Below are 19,276 nucleotides of genomic sequence, written 5' to 3'. Positions count from 1 at the left end.
TACAAATAATTCATACCTCATTGTGTAAGTATAAGTGTCCATAGACTCTTTGATCACGAGAATTATAATTTAATAAATATGAAATCGAATTCTATGGTTATGCCATTTAACTTTGCACTGAGAATATTTTTTTCTTAGGGAACATCTGGGATTTTGTAAACTGGTAAAATAAATATTAATTACTGACATATTTCTTAACATTTTCTACTTCAAGGAACTACCAAGAATCACTGTGGCATATCTCCCCATGGTCTAAATTTTCTAGAGTCCACGAAAATATACTTAGAAGAAACAGACAGTGATAATGATAATTGGCATCTCTCTCTAGATAAATTATTCTAATGGAAACCTTTCATTAGAAAACAAGTGTTCTGGAGAAAGCATGGTTATGGGGGCAGACAGCCCTGAGATTCAAGCCGGGCTCCCCCACTTATAGTCTCTATGTCCTTGGGCAAATTACTTGACCTCACAAGTTTGTTTCCTTGCCTGTAAGACAGGGGGAGTAATATCTACTTTATGGTCATTATTGAAGGGACATATTTAAAGTTCCAAGCACATAAGAGGCACTCAAAGAAAATGATGACTATTATTGAGGGTGGACCAGAGGATGACAAGGCTGCCTGCTGCCAAGAGGAAGCTGGCTGAGTCTCCAAGAAGCACGTCGAGGAACTATAAGTGAATCTACTACCATCTATGAGAGAGGCTGCCACACTCAAAACTGAATGATCACAGGGAAGATGACTCACGCTATTCAAGTTCAGTCAACAGGTAACTGATTTGAAGTAGAACATATTCCTTTTTGGTGCCTGAAGCGATCATATCTCTCAGTCAGGCACCACCTTCCTTCTATTAAAATAACTCAGTTGTTTTGGGGAGGATGGACTGAAAACAAAGGGAGGCAGTGTCGTGAGGGAAGTTTCACCTGGGTCCTGGGGAGGCCGAATGACTTTCCTTGTCTAACTACAGACGCCACCTCACCAGTGCAGAGAAACTTGGTACCTTCCAGCGCTGGGGTCTCTCTCCAGGGCAACACCAGATAAACCACCTCTGGGACCTCTGAGCTTTCCTTTTTTATTGTTCAAGACTAGCGATCCACACTCTTTCTGTCTGCACAGGTCTCCCCCAGAGAGAGAAAATTACAATGCACTGGTCTCCACTTATCAAGTTACCATCATGTCTAGTCCTTTCTCTCCCAGGTTACACCAGGATTACCTTGGTGACAGTACTGGGTGTTTCCTTAGATAGCCAGAGAAACTGAGAATTTTACCAGGAAAACCATTAAGAACTATCTGATCCCCTCATTGCCAACTTCTTCAAGGAATCTCACTGCTTCCCTATATAATACTAAGTAATTTTTACTGTTGTTTCTGTTGATGACATGGATGGATGGATGGATGGATGGATGGATGGATGGATGGATGGATGCGAGGGAAGGAGGGATGAATAAATGGCCGACAATAGATAGATGGAATATGAACAGAATACTAGAACATTTTGTGCTGGATGTTAGCTGTGAATGAGTCCTTGGTATCTCATCTGGCACCCAGAATGATGAGAAGTAGGACAAAAGAAACTTGATCTTCTCACATATGTTTATTGCTTGACTTTCAATTCAAGGAATGCAAAAGCAAAGAATCACACTGACCTTAAAGAGGACAGAGGTTGTGTAGTCCAAAACAGCCCCTCATTTTTCAGTCTTCTTATTAAAAAGTTCACCTTTAACCCAGAATTCAATGAGGTTTTAGTACATTTTGCTCTCTTATCAGGAGTGAGTTGACTGTACTCTAAGCCAGAGACCCAGCTCTGTCCAGACTGACCTTGAACAATTCACTCGGTTCTATTGAGTGTTTTTCAGCTCCCTCTCTGTAAGAAGAGGATACTAAGTTTAGCCCTCAATCCTCCCTCAGGAATGTTCTAAGGAAAGAGCAACAGCAGATGGGATATTCCTGCAAAGAAAAGTCCATAAATGGATTTACATGATGGGCGGAGAGACAAGGGCAATATTCTCGGTACCATGCTGCTTTTCTTCCTAATTTTAAACACATTTCTCTGGCTCAAGTCAACAGCAACTGATAAATATGCTAAGCAGATTTAGGTCATGCTGCTGTTTGAAATCAGCAGCTAGCTTGCTGCTGATTCACATTCTGAGGACTCATTTAGCACAACCCTGTCTTCTAGTTAAGAATGGGAAACGCAACCATAAAGGTTCACCGTGTTTAAAAAATGTCAAATAATCCACAGCTAGCCTCACCCTGAAAGTCAGCCCCACCTTTCCCACCAGCCCCCTGAGCAATGCAGTTCTGTGCAGGCAGTGTCACGGCAGCTAGAGAAAGCCCGGGGGTACTGGAAGACAAGCAGCCGCTCCTGGCTGTCTCCTGGAATGTGCTCACATATTTGAGCCTGCAGAAAGCAACATTCTGCAACCAGTGGGGCTCTTGTGACAGTGATAGAGCTTTCTCCTGGGCTGTCATCAATTACAATGCTTAAATGCATGACGTTTTAAAGAAAAACAAAAAAAATAGCGTGGGCTCCTTCCCTACCCCACTCCCCTCTTTACTTCATGCAAGGAGACCCAACCAAGTCAAATCATTCAAATGCTGCCTTTTGGCCAACTGCTGGCTCTAGTAGAACACTTGCAAAATTGTTAAACTACAGCGAAAGCAAATGAATAATCTGAAATTCACAGGGTTGCTCCTTTATCACATCACACTGCTTTTATCTCCCTTCTCTCCACAGCAAGCCAGAAAATTATTAATATTTTTAATTGAAAAAAGAACATTATCTTAACTGTATCTGTGGGAGCCTCTGAACAAACACACCCAGCACCTGTGCACGGGAGACACAGCCCCGGAACACTGCCTCACCCACCATGTGGGAATTCTCTTCCAATTTCTATATATAACCACCACATTTCTCATGCACACACCACCCCCCAAACCTGTCCACACGCACGCTACAATCTCATCACCCTCAAAGTGCAATGCTGTAACAATGCCCCGATGTTGAGAAATGCACAAGAAAAGCCCAGAGATGGTTTTCTGACTGAATGAAAAAGCTACTTCAGTCCGCGGCAGCGCCTTCAGCCGGGCCAGGCTCTGCCCAGCTCTGCAGTGTGATCTGCATGTCTAATAATGGGAGAGGCTTGTGGATCAGCCGCTTACCTTGCAATGCTGCAGCAGAAGTATCTGCTCCTCAAGCTCTTGCCGCTTGCCTTCTATTTCCGTCTGCCTCTTCCTTTTTTCCTTGAAAATAAAGAGAGAGAGAGGCTGTTAAGAGTGGGTGGGTGTTGGCTCCAGGAATGTTAAGGCAGGAAGCAGAAGCAGCAGCAGTACACATCTGTACAGACACCTCCAGAGATGCTGGGCACACACGCGGTATCACCTGCCCCTCGGTCTCTGGGTGTGTTGCAGGCAGCAGCAAGCAACCTCCAAACACGTCTGCTGTGGGCTCGGTGAGTGGGAGAAATTCTCCTCGCTCAGCCAAACTGCAACAATTTAATCCAGAAGAAAAGGCAGTTTCTACACACACACACACACACACACACACACAGTCATGTTCTGTGCAGTGTTCATTTGAAGACAAAGAATAAAAATATCTCAATCGAAAACACAGGCTGTTGTAAACTGCAAATACGATAGAATAAAACAGTGGGAATTCTAGGGTAGATTTCTTTTACTGAGCTCATATACACAAATAATCCAAGGTAATTTCAAATTCTGTAGGAGAAATCATCCAGTTGTACATACCAAACAATGCAAATTAGATGGGTGATCTTTCTTAAACTATCATTGTGGGGGGGGGGGAGCATTACATGTGGGCGGGGCTCACTGAGTTGCTGGTAAATATGAAGTCTGGGGTTGGTCTACCTGAGTCCAACTCCCAGCTCTGCCATGTGCTACTTGTGTGACCTCTAATAAGTTCTTTTATCTCCTGGGTCTAAGTCTTCTCTTATATAAAGAAGAGACAATAACTACCTAAACCATATGGCTGGGGCATGGATTAAATGGATGGGTAGGTAGATGTATGGAGGGAGACAGGGTGGGATGATACATGTAAAGGACCTAGAACAATGCCTGGCACTTAGTAGATGCTCAATAAATGTTATTTGCTTTCATTCTTATTGTCACATGTTTACTTCTCGGTAATACCTAGAAACTGGATTTAAAGGGATGTATTTCCCTTGTATTCACAGCATAACCTTTCCATTACAGTACACAATTCACACTTTTCTTCTCCCACATTTTGCAAATGTAGACAATAAACATCATATGAATGTGATTAACTGAAGACTAGAAACCCCTTCCCGTACGACAGTGTACTTGTTCAATGTTTCCTTTTCAAAGTGCACAGAGTGGGGTTTACTAGACAATCACTGCCCTGGATTATTTACCTTCATTCACATGCGCAAGGAGAAACTTGTTAGAGAAGATGTAATGGCATTTTACAATATAATGGCCAAAACCTGGAGAAGACAATGATTAGAAGGCTGGCTGCTGTGCTCTGTGTTGACAGAAGCTTTTAGTTTACGTAGTTGCTATATTTCTGCAGGATGTGCTTGCACCACTGCTGTTCAAATCCACATAGTAATAATTTGTGTTATGATCAAGTTCTTCTGGGCAATGCACAGGCTTTTAAGAAATATTATCTTTTAATATCTCTGGGACATAATATCCAAGTCAGGGATATAACTTCCTTGCCAAAATGAGGCCCAAGAATATTTTAGAAGCTTACTATTTACCAAAGAACTCCAATCGGTGATGCATCACTGATGCTGCTTAATCAGAGTTTGTCCAACATATAATATATGAACATAGATGGGGAAAGTGAGGCCCAGTGAGGAGAGCTCATGTATCCAGAGTTACCACCTGATAAAGCATAGGGCCTCCAGAACCAGCCACTGTCTCTATATTCTAGGATTTCTCAAGAGTAGGTGTACCGGGTTTTATCATTCATTCCTACTGGCTATCAAGATACGCAGTTGTCCTACATTTAAATCCAGAACCAAGATATAGTATATTAAGAATACAAGATGCTGATGGCACAATAATTCCATAAATGTTAACTGAATGCTGTGTGTTTGCTATAGGTTGAATGTTTGCGTCCTTCCGCAAAATTCGTATGTTGAAACCTAACCTCCAAGGTGATGGTACTAGGAGATGGGACCTTTGGGAGGTAGGTCATGAGGGTGGAACCCTCATGCATGGGATTAGTGCCCTTATAAAAGAGACCCCAGAGAACTCTTTGGCTCCTTCCTCCATGTGAGGACACAGCAAGAAGACCGCTGTCCATGAACCAGGAAACAAGCCCCCAACAGACACTGAATCTTCTAGTACCTTAATGTTGGACTTCCCAGCATCCAGAACTGTGAGAAATAAACTTTTGTGGTTTTAAGCCACCCAGTCTATGATATTTTGTTACAGACGCCTGAATGGACTAAGCCCATGGTCTAATTATACATCTGGTTATTTGCAAACCTTTCCTAGGCTATCCCACCTCTGTGCCTTGGTTCATAGAGAAAGTCCTCCCTCCAGTTGCCGGCCAGCATATTGGTGAACATGTCTCAAGCAGGAGAAGAATATTACCAGATGGTTCAGGCAGTGAACCTGAACACCCTCGGGCAGTCGACTCATTGGTGGTCACTGGAATAGATGTGATCCCACAAGATGCAGGTTTTAAGTTAGTGCATTCCAGGTAAAAGGGAACTGTGTGAGCAAGGATAGAAATATACTGCATATTCCAAGAACAGTAAGGAAGGAAATCTAACTGGGGTGCAGGGCTTGCCTTCAGGAACCGATGATTGAAAAGATAGGCTAGGACTAGACCACTGGGGGCCTTGAGTGCCAAGCCAGGAAGTTGCGGTTATTGTACAGACAATGTAATATCATCTTAGAGGCCTAATCGAAAGAGTGATATAGTGAAATGGCATTTTAGGAACATTACTCTGGCACTCGTGTACAGGTTGGCTTAATAGGTAAATATGAAGTCTGGGGTTGGTCTGTCTGGGTCTAACTTTTCCTTTTAAGGGCCAGGTAGTAAATATTTTAGGTTTTGTGGGACATACAGTCTCTGTTACAATGACTCAATCCTGCCACGGCAGTGCAAAACAGCTTTAGGCAATATATAAATGAATATTTGGGGCTGTGTTCTAATAAATCTTTATTTACAAACACAGGTGGTGGGCCATATTTAGCCCCTGGTGATAGTTTGCTGATCTCTGGATGCAAAGGTCATGAAGTGTTTTAGGAGGTTCCTACATTCACTCTGGGATGTGGTGGGGATGGATGAACTAATAAGCTCATGCTAGCTTAGAGCTGTTCCAATCAGAATGCAAAGAAAAGGACAAACATAACAGCCAGAATTGATGAGACTCAAGACTAATACGCAATGTGCTATCTCGGCTTGAGCCCCATAGACCAGAGACTGCTGGTGTAGGAATGGGCAATAGTGGGAAAGCAATGCTTTCCCATTTATGTTGTATTCAGATTTTCCCGGAGGAAACGCCTTATTGGGTTCAAGATTGAAACCATAGTTGTCAACATATGCAATCCGTGATGAAGACCCTGAACCTGGCCTATGACGAGGACCCTTTGCACATCAGTGACTGTTACAGGGTTCTTTGATTAGTTGAGTCCCCTTGCACAGTGATGGGTTAGGTCCTGAAGTCACTCGTACCCCAACAAGGGCTAAGATGAGCCATCAGATATGAGTTAAAGTATAGCAAACTCGAGTCGGGCACCCTAGGGCTCCTGACGCTTGCTCAGACTGCTGAGGTCCAAGCTATGCTCTCCTGACTAGCCTCCCAGACGTCTCCTTCCCTTAATCAAGGCAAAACCACTGATTCTTGAGCCCTCTTCTCATTCCAGACATTTAGCCTCCGTGATTTCCTTTACTCTAATCAACTATACAACCTACATGCTGGTAACGTGCAGAACCGGGTTTTCAGCCTAGATTTCTCCATTGAGCGCCAGACCTCCATATCCAACTGCCAACTGTTCATATCCAGTCCCTCAAATTGTAGGCATCATCTCTCCTCCCCTCCTCTCTCATCTGTCCCTTCTGTATTCCTCATCTCACCAAGGACTATTCAAGTCAGAAATCTCAGTTGTCCTAGACACTTCATTTTCTTGAAAGATCAAGTCCTGTTGATTCTGCTTGTCATTTTCTACATTGTCTGCTTCCTCACTATCCTGTATTAGTACCTTAACACCCGCTCCTTTATCTCCCCACCTGCACATGTAGACTCGTCTATATTAGTATCGTTCACTCTGTAGCACTTAACTGCTTATTTTCCATTTCCATTTGGATTACTGCAGGGGTTTCATCACCAGTCTCTGGGTCTGCTCTGAGCAAGTTGCCCATTGCATTGCTGCCAGAGTGATATTCTAAAGTGGAAATCTGACTAACTCTAACTTTTGCCTAAAATCCCAGAATGGCTCCAATTGCCTACAAAGCAAATGCAAGTTCTTTAGCGTGGCCAATGAGGCCCCTTTCTTATCTCCCAGCTTCATCTCAAGTCATGACAGCCTCTCCCTCCAACCATAAGCTTCAACCTCAGTAAACGAATTATAGTTTCCTGATCTGCCAAGCCAGTTCATGCTTTCCTAGCTTTGCTCCTACTGCTTCCTCTAACAATAATGGATTCCCCTCACTACTTCACCTGACAAAAAAACTATTCTTCTTTGACAACACAGCTTAAATATCAGTGAAGCTAGACTGATCATTTGCCCAGCTTTCTTTCCTTCGGGCAACACACCAACTCTGTCACTGGCGTGGTGGGAATGCCATCCATGGTTAGTCACATATAGCCCAGCTCATCCCTGCCACCAGGACTTGCATGAGACACAGGTTAGTCCAATCGTACTACCTTACTTCATTGCAATTGTGACTGGTCCAAGGGGTGGCTAAATGACCCAAGCAGGACCAATAAGAGACATTTCTAGGGATAGACACATGAATACTGGGAGAGAAAAGCTCCCTTTCCACTAAAGTTCAGCAGGGAGGATGTACATACGAGTGGCAAATTTCCCAAGCTACATGGCAGAAATGCATCCATGTTGGAGAAAAGTCAACACACAGAGAAACAGAGCTGAAATACAGAGAAAAAAGGATTCTAATGACATTGTTTGAGTCCCAGATCTACTTATGCATGGAGCCAGAACCATCCCTGGGCTTCCAAAATTATATGCACTAATAAATCTCCGTTTTGCTTAAGCTAGTTTGAGTGGTGTTTTTGTCTCTTGCAACTCAAAGAGTACTGACAAATACAGAAGACTTTTCTGCTTGCTCCAAATAGAACTCCTCATTCTCTCCTTGTTTCCTCTCTTCATAGGCTGTGAATCTTTCTACATCAGCATCTTCAGTACTTTTGTACTTTACACACTTAACATCTTCTCCAAACTATGGGATCCTTGAAAACAAGGATCTTGGCCCGTGCATCTCCAAAGCCTAGAGAGCTGCACGATGAAGGCATGGAACAGATGCTTGGGAAGTCTCTCTGAGATAACTGCTCTCCTCTGATCATGTTTCTGTTTGTCCATATCGCTCACTCAAATGGATTAGGAGTTTGCATTCATGATTTCAATGGCAGTAAAACATATCATTGAATATACACTAGCCATCAGTCTATAAAACCAGGAGTGTCTTTCTGTTGAAGACATTAGCCCAGATGGAATAGCCCATTATTGCTATGCATATAAGAAAACTGTTGAAAAAGCTGATTCTGAGAAAGCATCATGGAATGATTTCTCTTCCTCCCAAGGAGAAAAGCTCTGGGAAGTGGTAATTCTCGGGAAGGCATAATTAGCTGACAGTAGCAAACCATTCAGGGGAAATGTGCCTCAAGAGACATCTAGAATGAAGTGATCTCAATCCATTAGGAAGATTCCCAGATCCTTCCACTCTCTAGGAGGCCTAGCCAGCTACTTTCATTGTCTTTCTGTAAATTATATATTTTCCGGGCAAGTAATTTCTGAAAGTATTGCAACATTATGAAACTGCAAACTCTTAGTACAGAAAGGAGCACCTGCCTAGAATGGAACACACTGTTCAAGGGTGGTTAATAAGCTTGATGGGAAGACAGGTATTAAAAGTATTTAGGAAGCCATTCATCATTTTTAATGCATTGGTGTATTTTCTTCTAGTATATCTGTGACTATAACTACAGATGCATTTCTCTTTTACAAAATTGGTATTATACCTTTATGTACATGCTGGTTTTAAACATATTGAACATTTTTTATCATTAAATATTCTTTTAGAACAAACAAAAATAGTAGTTAAGAAGCCTTTGTCCACCCTTGTACACTTGAGGCAGATTCCCTCTTCACTCCTGCTGCCTCTGCAGCAACCCAGGCCTTGGGAAATGCAAGGAGGTGGCTGGGGGAGGGGTCCCAACTGAGTCGGTAAGAAACCTGGAGAGAGGGGAAGAGTCTGAGGGGTGGGGTGAGGGGTGGGGACAGTAAGAAGGCCTATTCTGATTTGAGCTGGTACCTAGAGCCCCAGGGCACAGCACTAGGAAGGAACCAGAGGACCTACTATTGCCATCAAGAAATCGCAGAATTTAGATGAGAAGGGAAAAAAAGAAAACATGTTAAATTTTAAATGTTGCTATCTTTCCTTCAGCTATTGCTAAACAGAATTTTGCTTTGAAACCTTTCGTTGTGAGCTAAAGAGAAGTGTGTGTTCCTCCCTCTCATATAGGCCTTTAAATCACTATGGGCCAGCTGGTTCCTAGGCTTTCATAGCGCAAAATCAGACAAAGAGGTAGAGGGCTGAAAAACTGTTCGAACCAGACTAGTTTATTTATTTATTTTTTTCCCCACCTCAGCCTCGATCTCATCTAATCTCGGAAGCTAAGCAGGGTTGGCTCTGGTTAGTACTTGGATGGGAGAACCAGACTGTTTTAAATTGTCTGCACTTGGCAAGGGAATGGGGGCTATGGTAGATAAGGGGGAAATCAATGATTGAGAAAAGGAGAGAAGCGATGAGAAAAAAAGAACTGAAAGGGCTTGGGGACAGTTTTGAAGTTAAAGAGTTTAAATACAAAGGAGCTGAGATATTAAGACCACAAAATCAGGGAGAGAGACTCAAGATATTTTATTGTGGTTTAACAAATGACTCCTCTTTGATGTGCTCCAAAAGAATCCAGTAAGGACACTGGACTTTTGCCTTCTAGCCTGTGTTTCTTTGAACGAGACTCCATGCTGAAAATGGATCGCCAGAGTGCCAGGTTTTATATAGGTTATGCTAAGAAGGAAGGTGACATTTTGAGAACAACATTATAGAAAATCAACTTGCAAATGGGGACCCGATGAGCTTTTTTCTATTAAGGAATCAGAATGTCATCTCAGATGGTTGGATTCTAATTACCTGTTTAACGCTGCGGCAGAACCAATGCTATTTATATATCTGAGGAAAGAAAAGGAGGGTAGGAGGGTCGTCTGTCTGAAAACTGAGAAACTGAGTGATCAAGTATAAATGATCGAGGAGATCAAGGAGGTGCACACTCAGCTTTGCCTAATTGCCTGTCCAGCTAACTTGAATGTTGAGTTTGCTCAGCAGACACATTCCTATTAGAGATCAGTTATCTGATCTCAATGCCATTAAAAGTCTTCTCTCCTGGCTGTGACTTCAAGGTCAGCAATCACGACGCTAATTACATTCAGGCTTCCCAAGTCATCAGCTAAATGGAGATATAATACTTGTTAAGCCCCTTGCAACGTCCATCCAGGGTAAATGCATCAAATGGCACTTGGGTCTGTAGAGGAGGGTTCGGGAAGCTCAGTTGGCACATGATTTTCTGATCTCACAAAAAACTAAGGAGCAAAACCTGGAATCAGCTTAAAAGGCTTGGTCAAAAGGACAAGTAAACTAGATTTCCTATAACCACACTGTTCTTCCTAGTGATACACTCATTCAACTTACAGCATCACCGTGTGAAGCAGAGAATTTATTTCTCATTGCTTGGTTTTGACCAGCATTTCCATTTAGGTAACATCTCTTTTATTTAACTGATTACGTGGCCTTGAACTTGCCGGTTCTATTGATGAAAGACAGAACTGACTGTTTTGCTTTGTTTTTAGCAGAAATTATAAAGTCAAGAGAAAGAATTTTAAATAAAAAAAGAAGACACTGATTAGTTCAAACTTGGCTACTGATTTTTGAAAGAATACTTTAACACCTAAAATCTTAAGGAATGTCAGGGAGAGTTTAGATACAAAATTATTGTTAATTACACTGAACAGTGAATACAGCCAGCCATTTAGTACCAAGTCCAATGCCTAACACAAGAGTTTTAGTTTAAAGTCCTTTGTAGACACTTTATAGTCTATATGGATTATATCTTAAGTCTATATTTAAGGTTTGTCCACAGTGCTACTCCTAAAATAACTGTTTAACCATATTGCTTTTTTTTTTTTTTTTTTTTTTGGCATTAATGGCCATAACATCAAATTCTTTGCTAGGAGTGCTTCCCTCTATTGTCCTATGAAGACAAGAAGGTAATCTGATATAGCTCTAAAGAGAAAGTAAGATCTGCTGCTTGGTATCATATTGATAATCCATTGTGGTAAAAAAAAAAAAAAAAAAAACAAAAAAAAAACAAGCGCTTTCTACACAGGTGAAATGGTAGAGAACTGAGGAATTCCCAAATGCTGGAAATAACATAATTAAGTTCACCAGCAGAATGTAATCTCCTATCATCACTCTGAATGTACTGCATTATTCCCACCATGAAGCCACATGAGCACTAAACTAGGAGTCAGGAGACCGGGCTTCTGGTAGAGGTTCCTGCCACTAACCCCGGGGTGACTCAGATGAGTCCCTTATTGTTTCTTGACCTGAAATTCCCCACATGTGAAATGAGGTTGGACCAGCTTCGCTCTGAGATTCCACGATGCTAAGAAGGACGACAACGTCCCATCTAGACTGTCACATATGCACTTCCTCATCTATAAAGTAATACTGACATAGTGCTCACTCTGTGTGCCAGGCACTGTTCTCATTAATACACATTAACACATTTACTCTTCACAACAACCCACTGAGTCAGGAACTATTATCATCCCCATCTTACAGAGGAGCAAACTGAGGCACGGGGAGATAACGAGATAAGGTCACATGGCTAATAAGTATCCAAGAGCAAGAAATAAGGAAACAGAAATACCTTAAGGTGCTACTGCTGAGTTGAAATGAAGTAGAACAAAAATGGAACCAGGCACATCTCCTGCCAGAGTCCAGGGATTCAATGAGTAAAGGTGCTTCCTTTGTACCTGATACAAAGTTTTTGGCTTAGGATCTCGTCTGGGCAAGTGCAATTTACTTATGGAACCAAAATTCAGTTCTGTAGTGGTTGAACCTAAAAATAACGATGATGGTGGTGGCAATAATAATTAATAATAATAATGGCAACTAAGTTAATTGACTGCAGGCTATGTGCCAGACACTGTTCTAAGAATTTCCGTTCAGTTCATTTTATCCTCAGAACACTTGGATATCCCTGATTTTACAGATGAGAATAGTTAAGGCTTAGTTAGTAAGGATGAGTAAACATGTGCAAGGTCCTGAGCTAGGAAGCAGCTAAGCAGGGGTTGCAATCCAGACAGTCTGACTCCAAAGCACTTTATCATGAACAGAGACAAGTTTCAGCTACTAACATTTGTGCAGTTCTGAGTGAACTCCACATAGGACACATGAAACATATTACCTCGCCACCTTCACGCGTGTGCCAAGACCTTCCAGAACAAATGAGATGGTGAAAATGCAAAACATGCTGATGTCAAATTCCTCTGCCCCCAAAACAGAAGGCCTCTTACACAATCCGGGAGCATTTCCCAATTCCAAACAGGAATAGGGGGAGGCTGGGTTGGAACTTTCAGCAACACCGCCGGGTAAACCAATATGTTTACTTCAATCTCAAATGTAGGAGACATTTCCAGGGCATTGAATGATCTAATAAGGAGAGCAAATGCAAAATATTTATCTCCCGTTTGAACTTTTCATCAGAGAAGGACTACTGCAAAGAAGGCAGCAGCTGGAAAAGGTCTCAAGTTATCACGTTGGGCTCATGAGTGGAGAGGACTCAATAAATCTGTGGCTTCTAGACATCAATATCTATCATCCTAAAATTAGATGACAGGAAGATTAAGGGGCAGAGGAATCCACTGAGTTGACAGTTCAATCCTGGGAAGATGTGCTGGAGGAAATGTACATGGGCAAGAAGCAGGAGTGGATACTGCAAGGACTTCACAATAAGCAGCTTTCCCATTGGCTCCTTGCAGGTCTCAGAGCAGCAGCCCATGGGACAGTAGAGGGGCTTGGGCACAAGTGAACAATGCTGTGATTGTTGGAAAGGTAGAACAAAATAGTGCGCACAAAATAGAAAGAACATGATTTTGGGCATTCTGATGACAACAAAGGAATGCAAACTCCTAGAAATTTTCCTAACTGCAAACAGAGATGGACACACCTTTTCTGACATTTTTGCCAGTCCTGTTGTTTTTTCTTTAAATGCCAATAGCTGGTGAATATCAATATTTATGTCTATGTCTATGTCTATCAGAAAGGTATAAAGAAGGAAATACAAATAGTTCAAATAGAGCACTTAAACAAATACAAATCAAACTAATAAATGCTCATGGTTAGAAAATGCAAACAATGCACAAGGAAGCAAAATGAGCAGCTGAATCTCCCTTCACCCAACCCCCATCGATTTCATTCCTTTAGGTTTTGTATGTATACAACTTGGGAAAAAATATGAATATACCAACTGGCTATCCATAGGGATCTGTTATTCTTTACATAAAAGGAATTATACCATATACTTCCTGCTTTTCAGCTTACTTTAAAAAAAAATGTTTCAGGTGTACAAAACAATGCAATAATTAGACATTTATACCCCTCACAAAGGGATAGTCCCCCTCCCCCAATCTACTACCCTCTGACATTGTACATAGCTGTCACAGATTCACTGACTCTATTCCTTATGCTGTACTTCACATCCTGTGACTCTATACCGTGTTTCCCCGAAAATAAGACCTAACTGGAAAATGAGCCCTAGCATGATTTTTCAGGGTGATATCCCCTGAACTTAAGCCCTACTGTATCTTTTGGAGCAAAAATTAATATAAGACCCAGCCTTATTTTCAGGGAAACACAGTATATATGTTAAATTATAGTTTACATTCATTATTATTCAGCTTCAGCTTCAGGTGTACACTGCAGTGGCCAGGCACCCACACCGTCCATGAAGTGGTCTCCCTAATAAGACAAGTGTCCATCGGATACCCTACAAAATCGTTACAACCTTATTGATTATATTCCCCCCATGGCAATCTTGTGATTACCAACTGTGCTTTCTAATCCCCTCACCTTCTCCCTCATCCCCACCGCCCTCCCATCTAGCAACCCTCAGTTTTTCCTCCATGTCTCTGAGACTGTTTCTGATTAGTTCATTCATTTATTCTATTCTTTACATTCCACATATAAGTAAGATCATATGGTATTTGTCTTTCTCCATCTGACTTATTTCACTTAGTATAATGTTCTCTAGGTCCATCCATATTGTTGCAAATGTTAAGATCTCACTCTTCTTTATGGCCAAGTAATACTCCATTGTATAAATGTACCACCGTTTCTTAATCCAGTCATCTACCGATGGGCATTTTGGTTGTTTCCATGTCTTGGCTATTGAGTATAGTGCTGCAATAAACATAGGGATGCATAATTTTTTTTCAAATTAGCGTTTTGGATTTCTCTGGATAGATACCTAAGAGTGGCATTGCTGGGTCATAAGGTAGCTTACTTTCTTCTTACTTAGTGATATATCTTTGAGATTTTTCTTTATCAGCAAATGGGAATCCCACCTCACTCTTTGTAACTGCTGCCTGGTAGTTCACAGATGTACCTTAATTTATTTTACCAATCTGCTGCCGAGAGATTTTTTAGCTGGTTCCCTGTGCTGTGTTTGCTATTATAAACAGAGCTGCAATGAACCTTCCTCTATATACATCTTAGATGCACTTTTGTGATTATATCCATTGGGTAAATTTCTAGCAGTAGAATTGCTAAGTCAAAGGATTGGAGCATTTAAAACTCTAATAGGGCCAAGCTGTCCTCCCAGAAACATTTTCTCTGTGTTTTAAATGATATAAATCTGAGTTGAAAATAAGACTCAAGCAACGAATAGGAGTTTTGACAGTTCTCCCCCTTATTAGCCATATCCTTAGTGACCCAGAGAGATTTTTAAATGAAAGACAATATCTACCACTTTGTTAATAACTGCAAGCTGTTCTTCAAACATACTTGGGTAATCTGTCCTTGTCATAGACTATTACTCTGTCTCTTCAGGTTAAAAAAATGATAATTTGCTACTTTATGAACAGGCTATTGTGAGTCCATCAGTTTTCCAGGAGGAATCAAATGTGTACCTCTCTTCCTTGCACTGTCAATGTTAGAATTACCACGTTGCCAAGTTGTGCCATTTGTCCATAATGAAAGAGGGTTTATTCCTTCTCCTGTTGTTGCTACCCTACATGGTTTAAAGAGAAAAATTTTCCACCCACCAAAATAATTTCTAGCTGGGCAGAGGCAATGTAAAAAATGAAAACACAGCAATTATCTGATTTTAGGATGGGAAAGGACTCTAAAAACATAAAGCACAGAAAGAAGCCACATAGTACAAAAATGATAAACCTCATTACATAAAACTTAAAACTTTGGTTTTTATGGTGCCAGCCAAATATTACAGCTCAAAGGCAAGTGCCAATCGGGGAAAAATTATTTGCAACATATATGTCAAAAGGCTAAGTCAGACCTTCAGAAAATAAAGGGTTCTTGCAAACCAGTCTGATCTGTAAACAAAGATATGAACACTTAAATATAGAATAAAGAACAAAATACAGGGAAAATATTCAACCATCTTCCTGGAAGTTTTGATTCACTGTATCATAAAGAATTTATCCAGAGAAAATTATCTTTGATATGCTCAAAGATTTTTGTAAAGAAAATTCAACACAGAGGTATATGCAATACCAAAGAAAACAAATTCAAACAGCAAATGATTGGTTACATAAGATGGCATCTTAGGAACCATCCGATGACTTCCTTTTTCACTTGGGATTAAAAATCAAAGCCAGCCCATCCATGATCCATCGCCTGCCTTTCTCACGCACATCATCTTGTTCCTGTCTCCTCCTCCTCACTCCCACTCCAGCCACATGGACCTTAACCAGAGATCTGTTGTGGGAGAGGCATGGAGGGTGGGCCAGTGGATGGGGATTCCCACTCAGGCTGGCTCAGAATATAGTGGCATTTCTCTTTCCTCTGCCCCATGTGTATATCTCCCTTGGGAACCCTCCCGGAGTTGTGGCTGCAGTCTGGGGAAAGAGTCTAGATTTCTGGCTATTAATACCATGTAATTGGTGCCCTGACCCAATTATTTCTAACATCTGGCTTCCAGTTCCATCCAGTTCTTAACATGCATGAGCCAGCTGGATGCCTCCACACTTTGACCTTAATTCTTCCCACAGTGAGCAACCCTAGATACCATTAAGGTCACTGAGGCACATTAAAAAGTGCCAAGCCTAGGCTCCACCTCCAGAGACTTTGATTCTATTGGTCTGGGCATTGGAGGCTATAAATGCTCCCACATAGTCTGAATACTAGCCAAGGTGGAAAAATCATTGCTGGGCATGTGGCGATCTCATGGTCCAGGCTGATAAGCATTTCCTACTGCTTACGCTGGTTTGAGCTCTTTCTTCGTCAGTAAAATAAGCTATTTGGTTAAATTTTGTTAGAAGACAGCACTGGGTCAGGCTCTTTTCTAGTTTTGCAGTTAAGTCCTTGCTTTCTTTATTCTTCAAAGTCTGGGTTTCAGCCACAGACTGATGGGGTTTTTGACACGAGGGCTTGAAGAGCTTGTACTGAGCCCTTGGCTTCCAAGAGTCAATGCTGCGTTTTCACAGTCATGTTTGTCATCCTTCCCAATCTCTTTCGCAAGGACTCGGCTCTTCCCTCATAGCACAAAATCAACTACAGACAATGCTTGACCAATGGGCGTGGCTGAGCTCCATTTGGCCCACGGGCTGTCGTTTGCAGACATTCCCCTGAGATGCACTACCCCTGAGATGCACGATTGATTGACACAGGTCCAAGGAGGCTGCAGTCTGAGCAACAAGCTGTGGGTGTGTTGGAGGTGGTAGTGGTGCTGGGTGGGCACATGTGGCTGAATCATGGGGGGGACACAGGAGCAAACATTAAGTCCCACAACTCCCACAAGTCTTGAATCGGGGCACTCCCTATTTCTAGAGGAAAAGAGGGAAGAGGGAGGACAAAGGGATTCCCACTGAGTGTTACATGCACCTCAAACTGTCAGATGTTATTTGAAAGCTCACAACACCAAGAAGAAGGTTGAGTTGTCCCCACTTTGCAGAGGGAAATACTAAGGCCCAGATGGGTGGAGTACCCAGGGCACAGAAGGAGGAAGGGGTGGCGCTGGTATTTGCATCCAGCTCTGTCTGGCTCTGAGTCCGTGCTGCTTTTCCCCAAGCCAAGGCTTCCAAGATAAGGGTAGTTGGGGCTGGGGCTTCTCCCTTCTAACTCCTGCATCCTCTACTACAAAGGTTGTTGCGGGCTGGCCAATATGGAGACTCAGGCAAGAAAGAACAACAATGGCCAGACACTTCTCGTACGATACTGAACCTTCATCGAGGTTGCTGCCCACCCTCGAGGGCCTTTGAGAAAGGTCTATGTAGCAGCCCAGACACCCGTCTGCCTCTTCCTTCCCGTCTAGAGGCAGGTGCCTGTTATCAGAGGCCCGGAGCTGGGTGCCATGAGCCTCTCTCTGGGCCTGGGCCTGCAGACATGATGCTCCCAGCCCAGATTTCTCCTCTACTGCTCCGCCCCTGCCAGTTTCTGCGCAGGACCGCAGAGAGATGAGGGGGAGAAAGGACCTGGAGCCACTCTTTCTCCTGCCTCCTTCTCATTCTTCAGATCTCAACTTAAAAGTCATCACCCTGACCCACCCCATCTAACGTCATCACCCTGTCCCTACGTGCAGCCCACCCTGTCACGTCAATGTGTTCCCTGTAGTTTCTTTCCAAGTGCTTATCAGAATCTGAAATTATCTAGTTTATACATGAACTGTTTGTACCAGTGTCCTCTCTTTAGGATGGAACTTTCTGAGTCTGAGACTTTCTGGCTGTCTGACTCTATCCTGAATGCCTAGAATGGTGTCTGATGCGTGGCAGACAACAGATAGATGAGTGAGTGAGAGAACACACACACCCAGTACGCTCTGTTTCCAGCAAAGATGCTGAGCCCACTGAGCCCTCAGCACACAGGATTCTGCGTCACGGAAAGCATTTAGGTGAGTGGGTTTTCTTGCTTTCCCTGAGACTGTGAAGAGTCACCCAGAAAAGGCTGACTACATATTTCCTCTGCTCATTCCCCAATGACAATTTCCCTCTGGCAATTATACTGAGAAGCAGGATAAAATTAACACAGTCTAACCCATAAACCCTGAAAATCCCTGAATCTCGTTAATAGAGCAATTTTTAGCAAGTCAAGCACTTTTTATGGCCGCCGCAGAGCCATCTGGGAAAGCAACTGCTCTCTCCCAAATTGTGAAGTGTCTTCATTCCAGCCTTATGCCGCTGCCCAGGAGACGGCCATTAGCTAAATGACAAAATAGTCTCTCAGCATTGACACATGTTAAGAAACAAAGCAAAAGTCTGTGGCCAGCAGTTCCTGGACTTGCCTTTTAGATCAGTGCTCCAAAGGACCCCTTTGTTTCTTTTTGGGAGGATGAGGAAAGGATAAAGCAGAGGAATCCTCAAATGGACTTGCTAAAAAGAGGCATGTGGAAATGGGCTTGCCTGAGAAGAGCATTTAAAGTATGAACTGGTCACTCTGAATTCTACCCTCCATCTTCATGATTGACTTCATGAACCCCTCCTATCATCAGCACACACACCCCTTCCTGACATTTGATACCAGGGGACAAGGCTACCACATGTGATACAGGGTTTCTACTGCCAAAGTGAGGTGTGGTTAGACAGGGTATGGCACCTGTGCATTGCACGGGCTTTCCTCTTGCTGGTGCAAGTCCTAGATGGGGTTGGAATGCCCTGGTGCTGTTTGAAGCATGCAGCATGCAGGGAGACTGGCGGGTATGCAGTCATGAGCAGGGTGGGTTTCAAAAGTTTAGCACACATACGACCGTACACAGGCACGTGTGTCCACGAAGATAGACACGTGACACTGGCATTTCCATTTTTAA

General features: G+C 42.6%; 1 protein-coding gene across 9 annotated transcripts in view; it reads right to left on the bottom strand.

Annotated features, from left to right (window-relative positions):
* PALM2AKAP2 (PALM2 and AKAP2 fusion) overlaps window positions 1-19,276 on the bottom strand; it is a 418,214-nt gene that overhangs the window by 248,084 nt on the left and 150,854 nt on the right. For 8 of the 9 annotated variants that reach the window (XM_019734167.2, XM_019734168.2, XM_019734170.2 and 5 more), the window contains one exon: window positions 3,162-3,242. In XM_019734167.2, coding sequence (XP_019589726.2) covers window positions 3,162-3,242 — 81 coding nt within the window. Of the gene's footprint in view, window positions 1-3,161; window positions 3,243-3,348; window positions 3,434-19,276 lie in introns of those variants that run through there. The other variant, XM_074330815.1, reaches the window with a different exon arrangement.

This window comes from Rhinolophus sinicus, linkage group LG04, assembly GCF_036562045.2.
Source record: "Rhinolophus sinicus isolate RSC01 linkage group LG04, ASM3656204v1, whole genome shotgun sequence".
In the NCBI taxonomy this organism is placed as follows: domain Eukaryota; kingdom Metazoa; phylum Chordata; class Mammalia; order Chiroptera; family Rhinolophidae; genus Rhinolophus; species Rhinolophus sinicus.
This window is presented reverse-complemented; position numbering and strand designations above follow the sequence as displayed.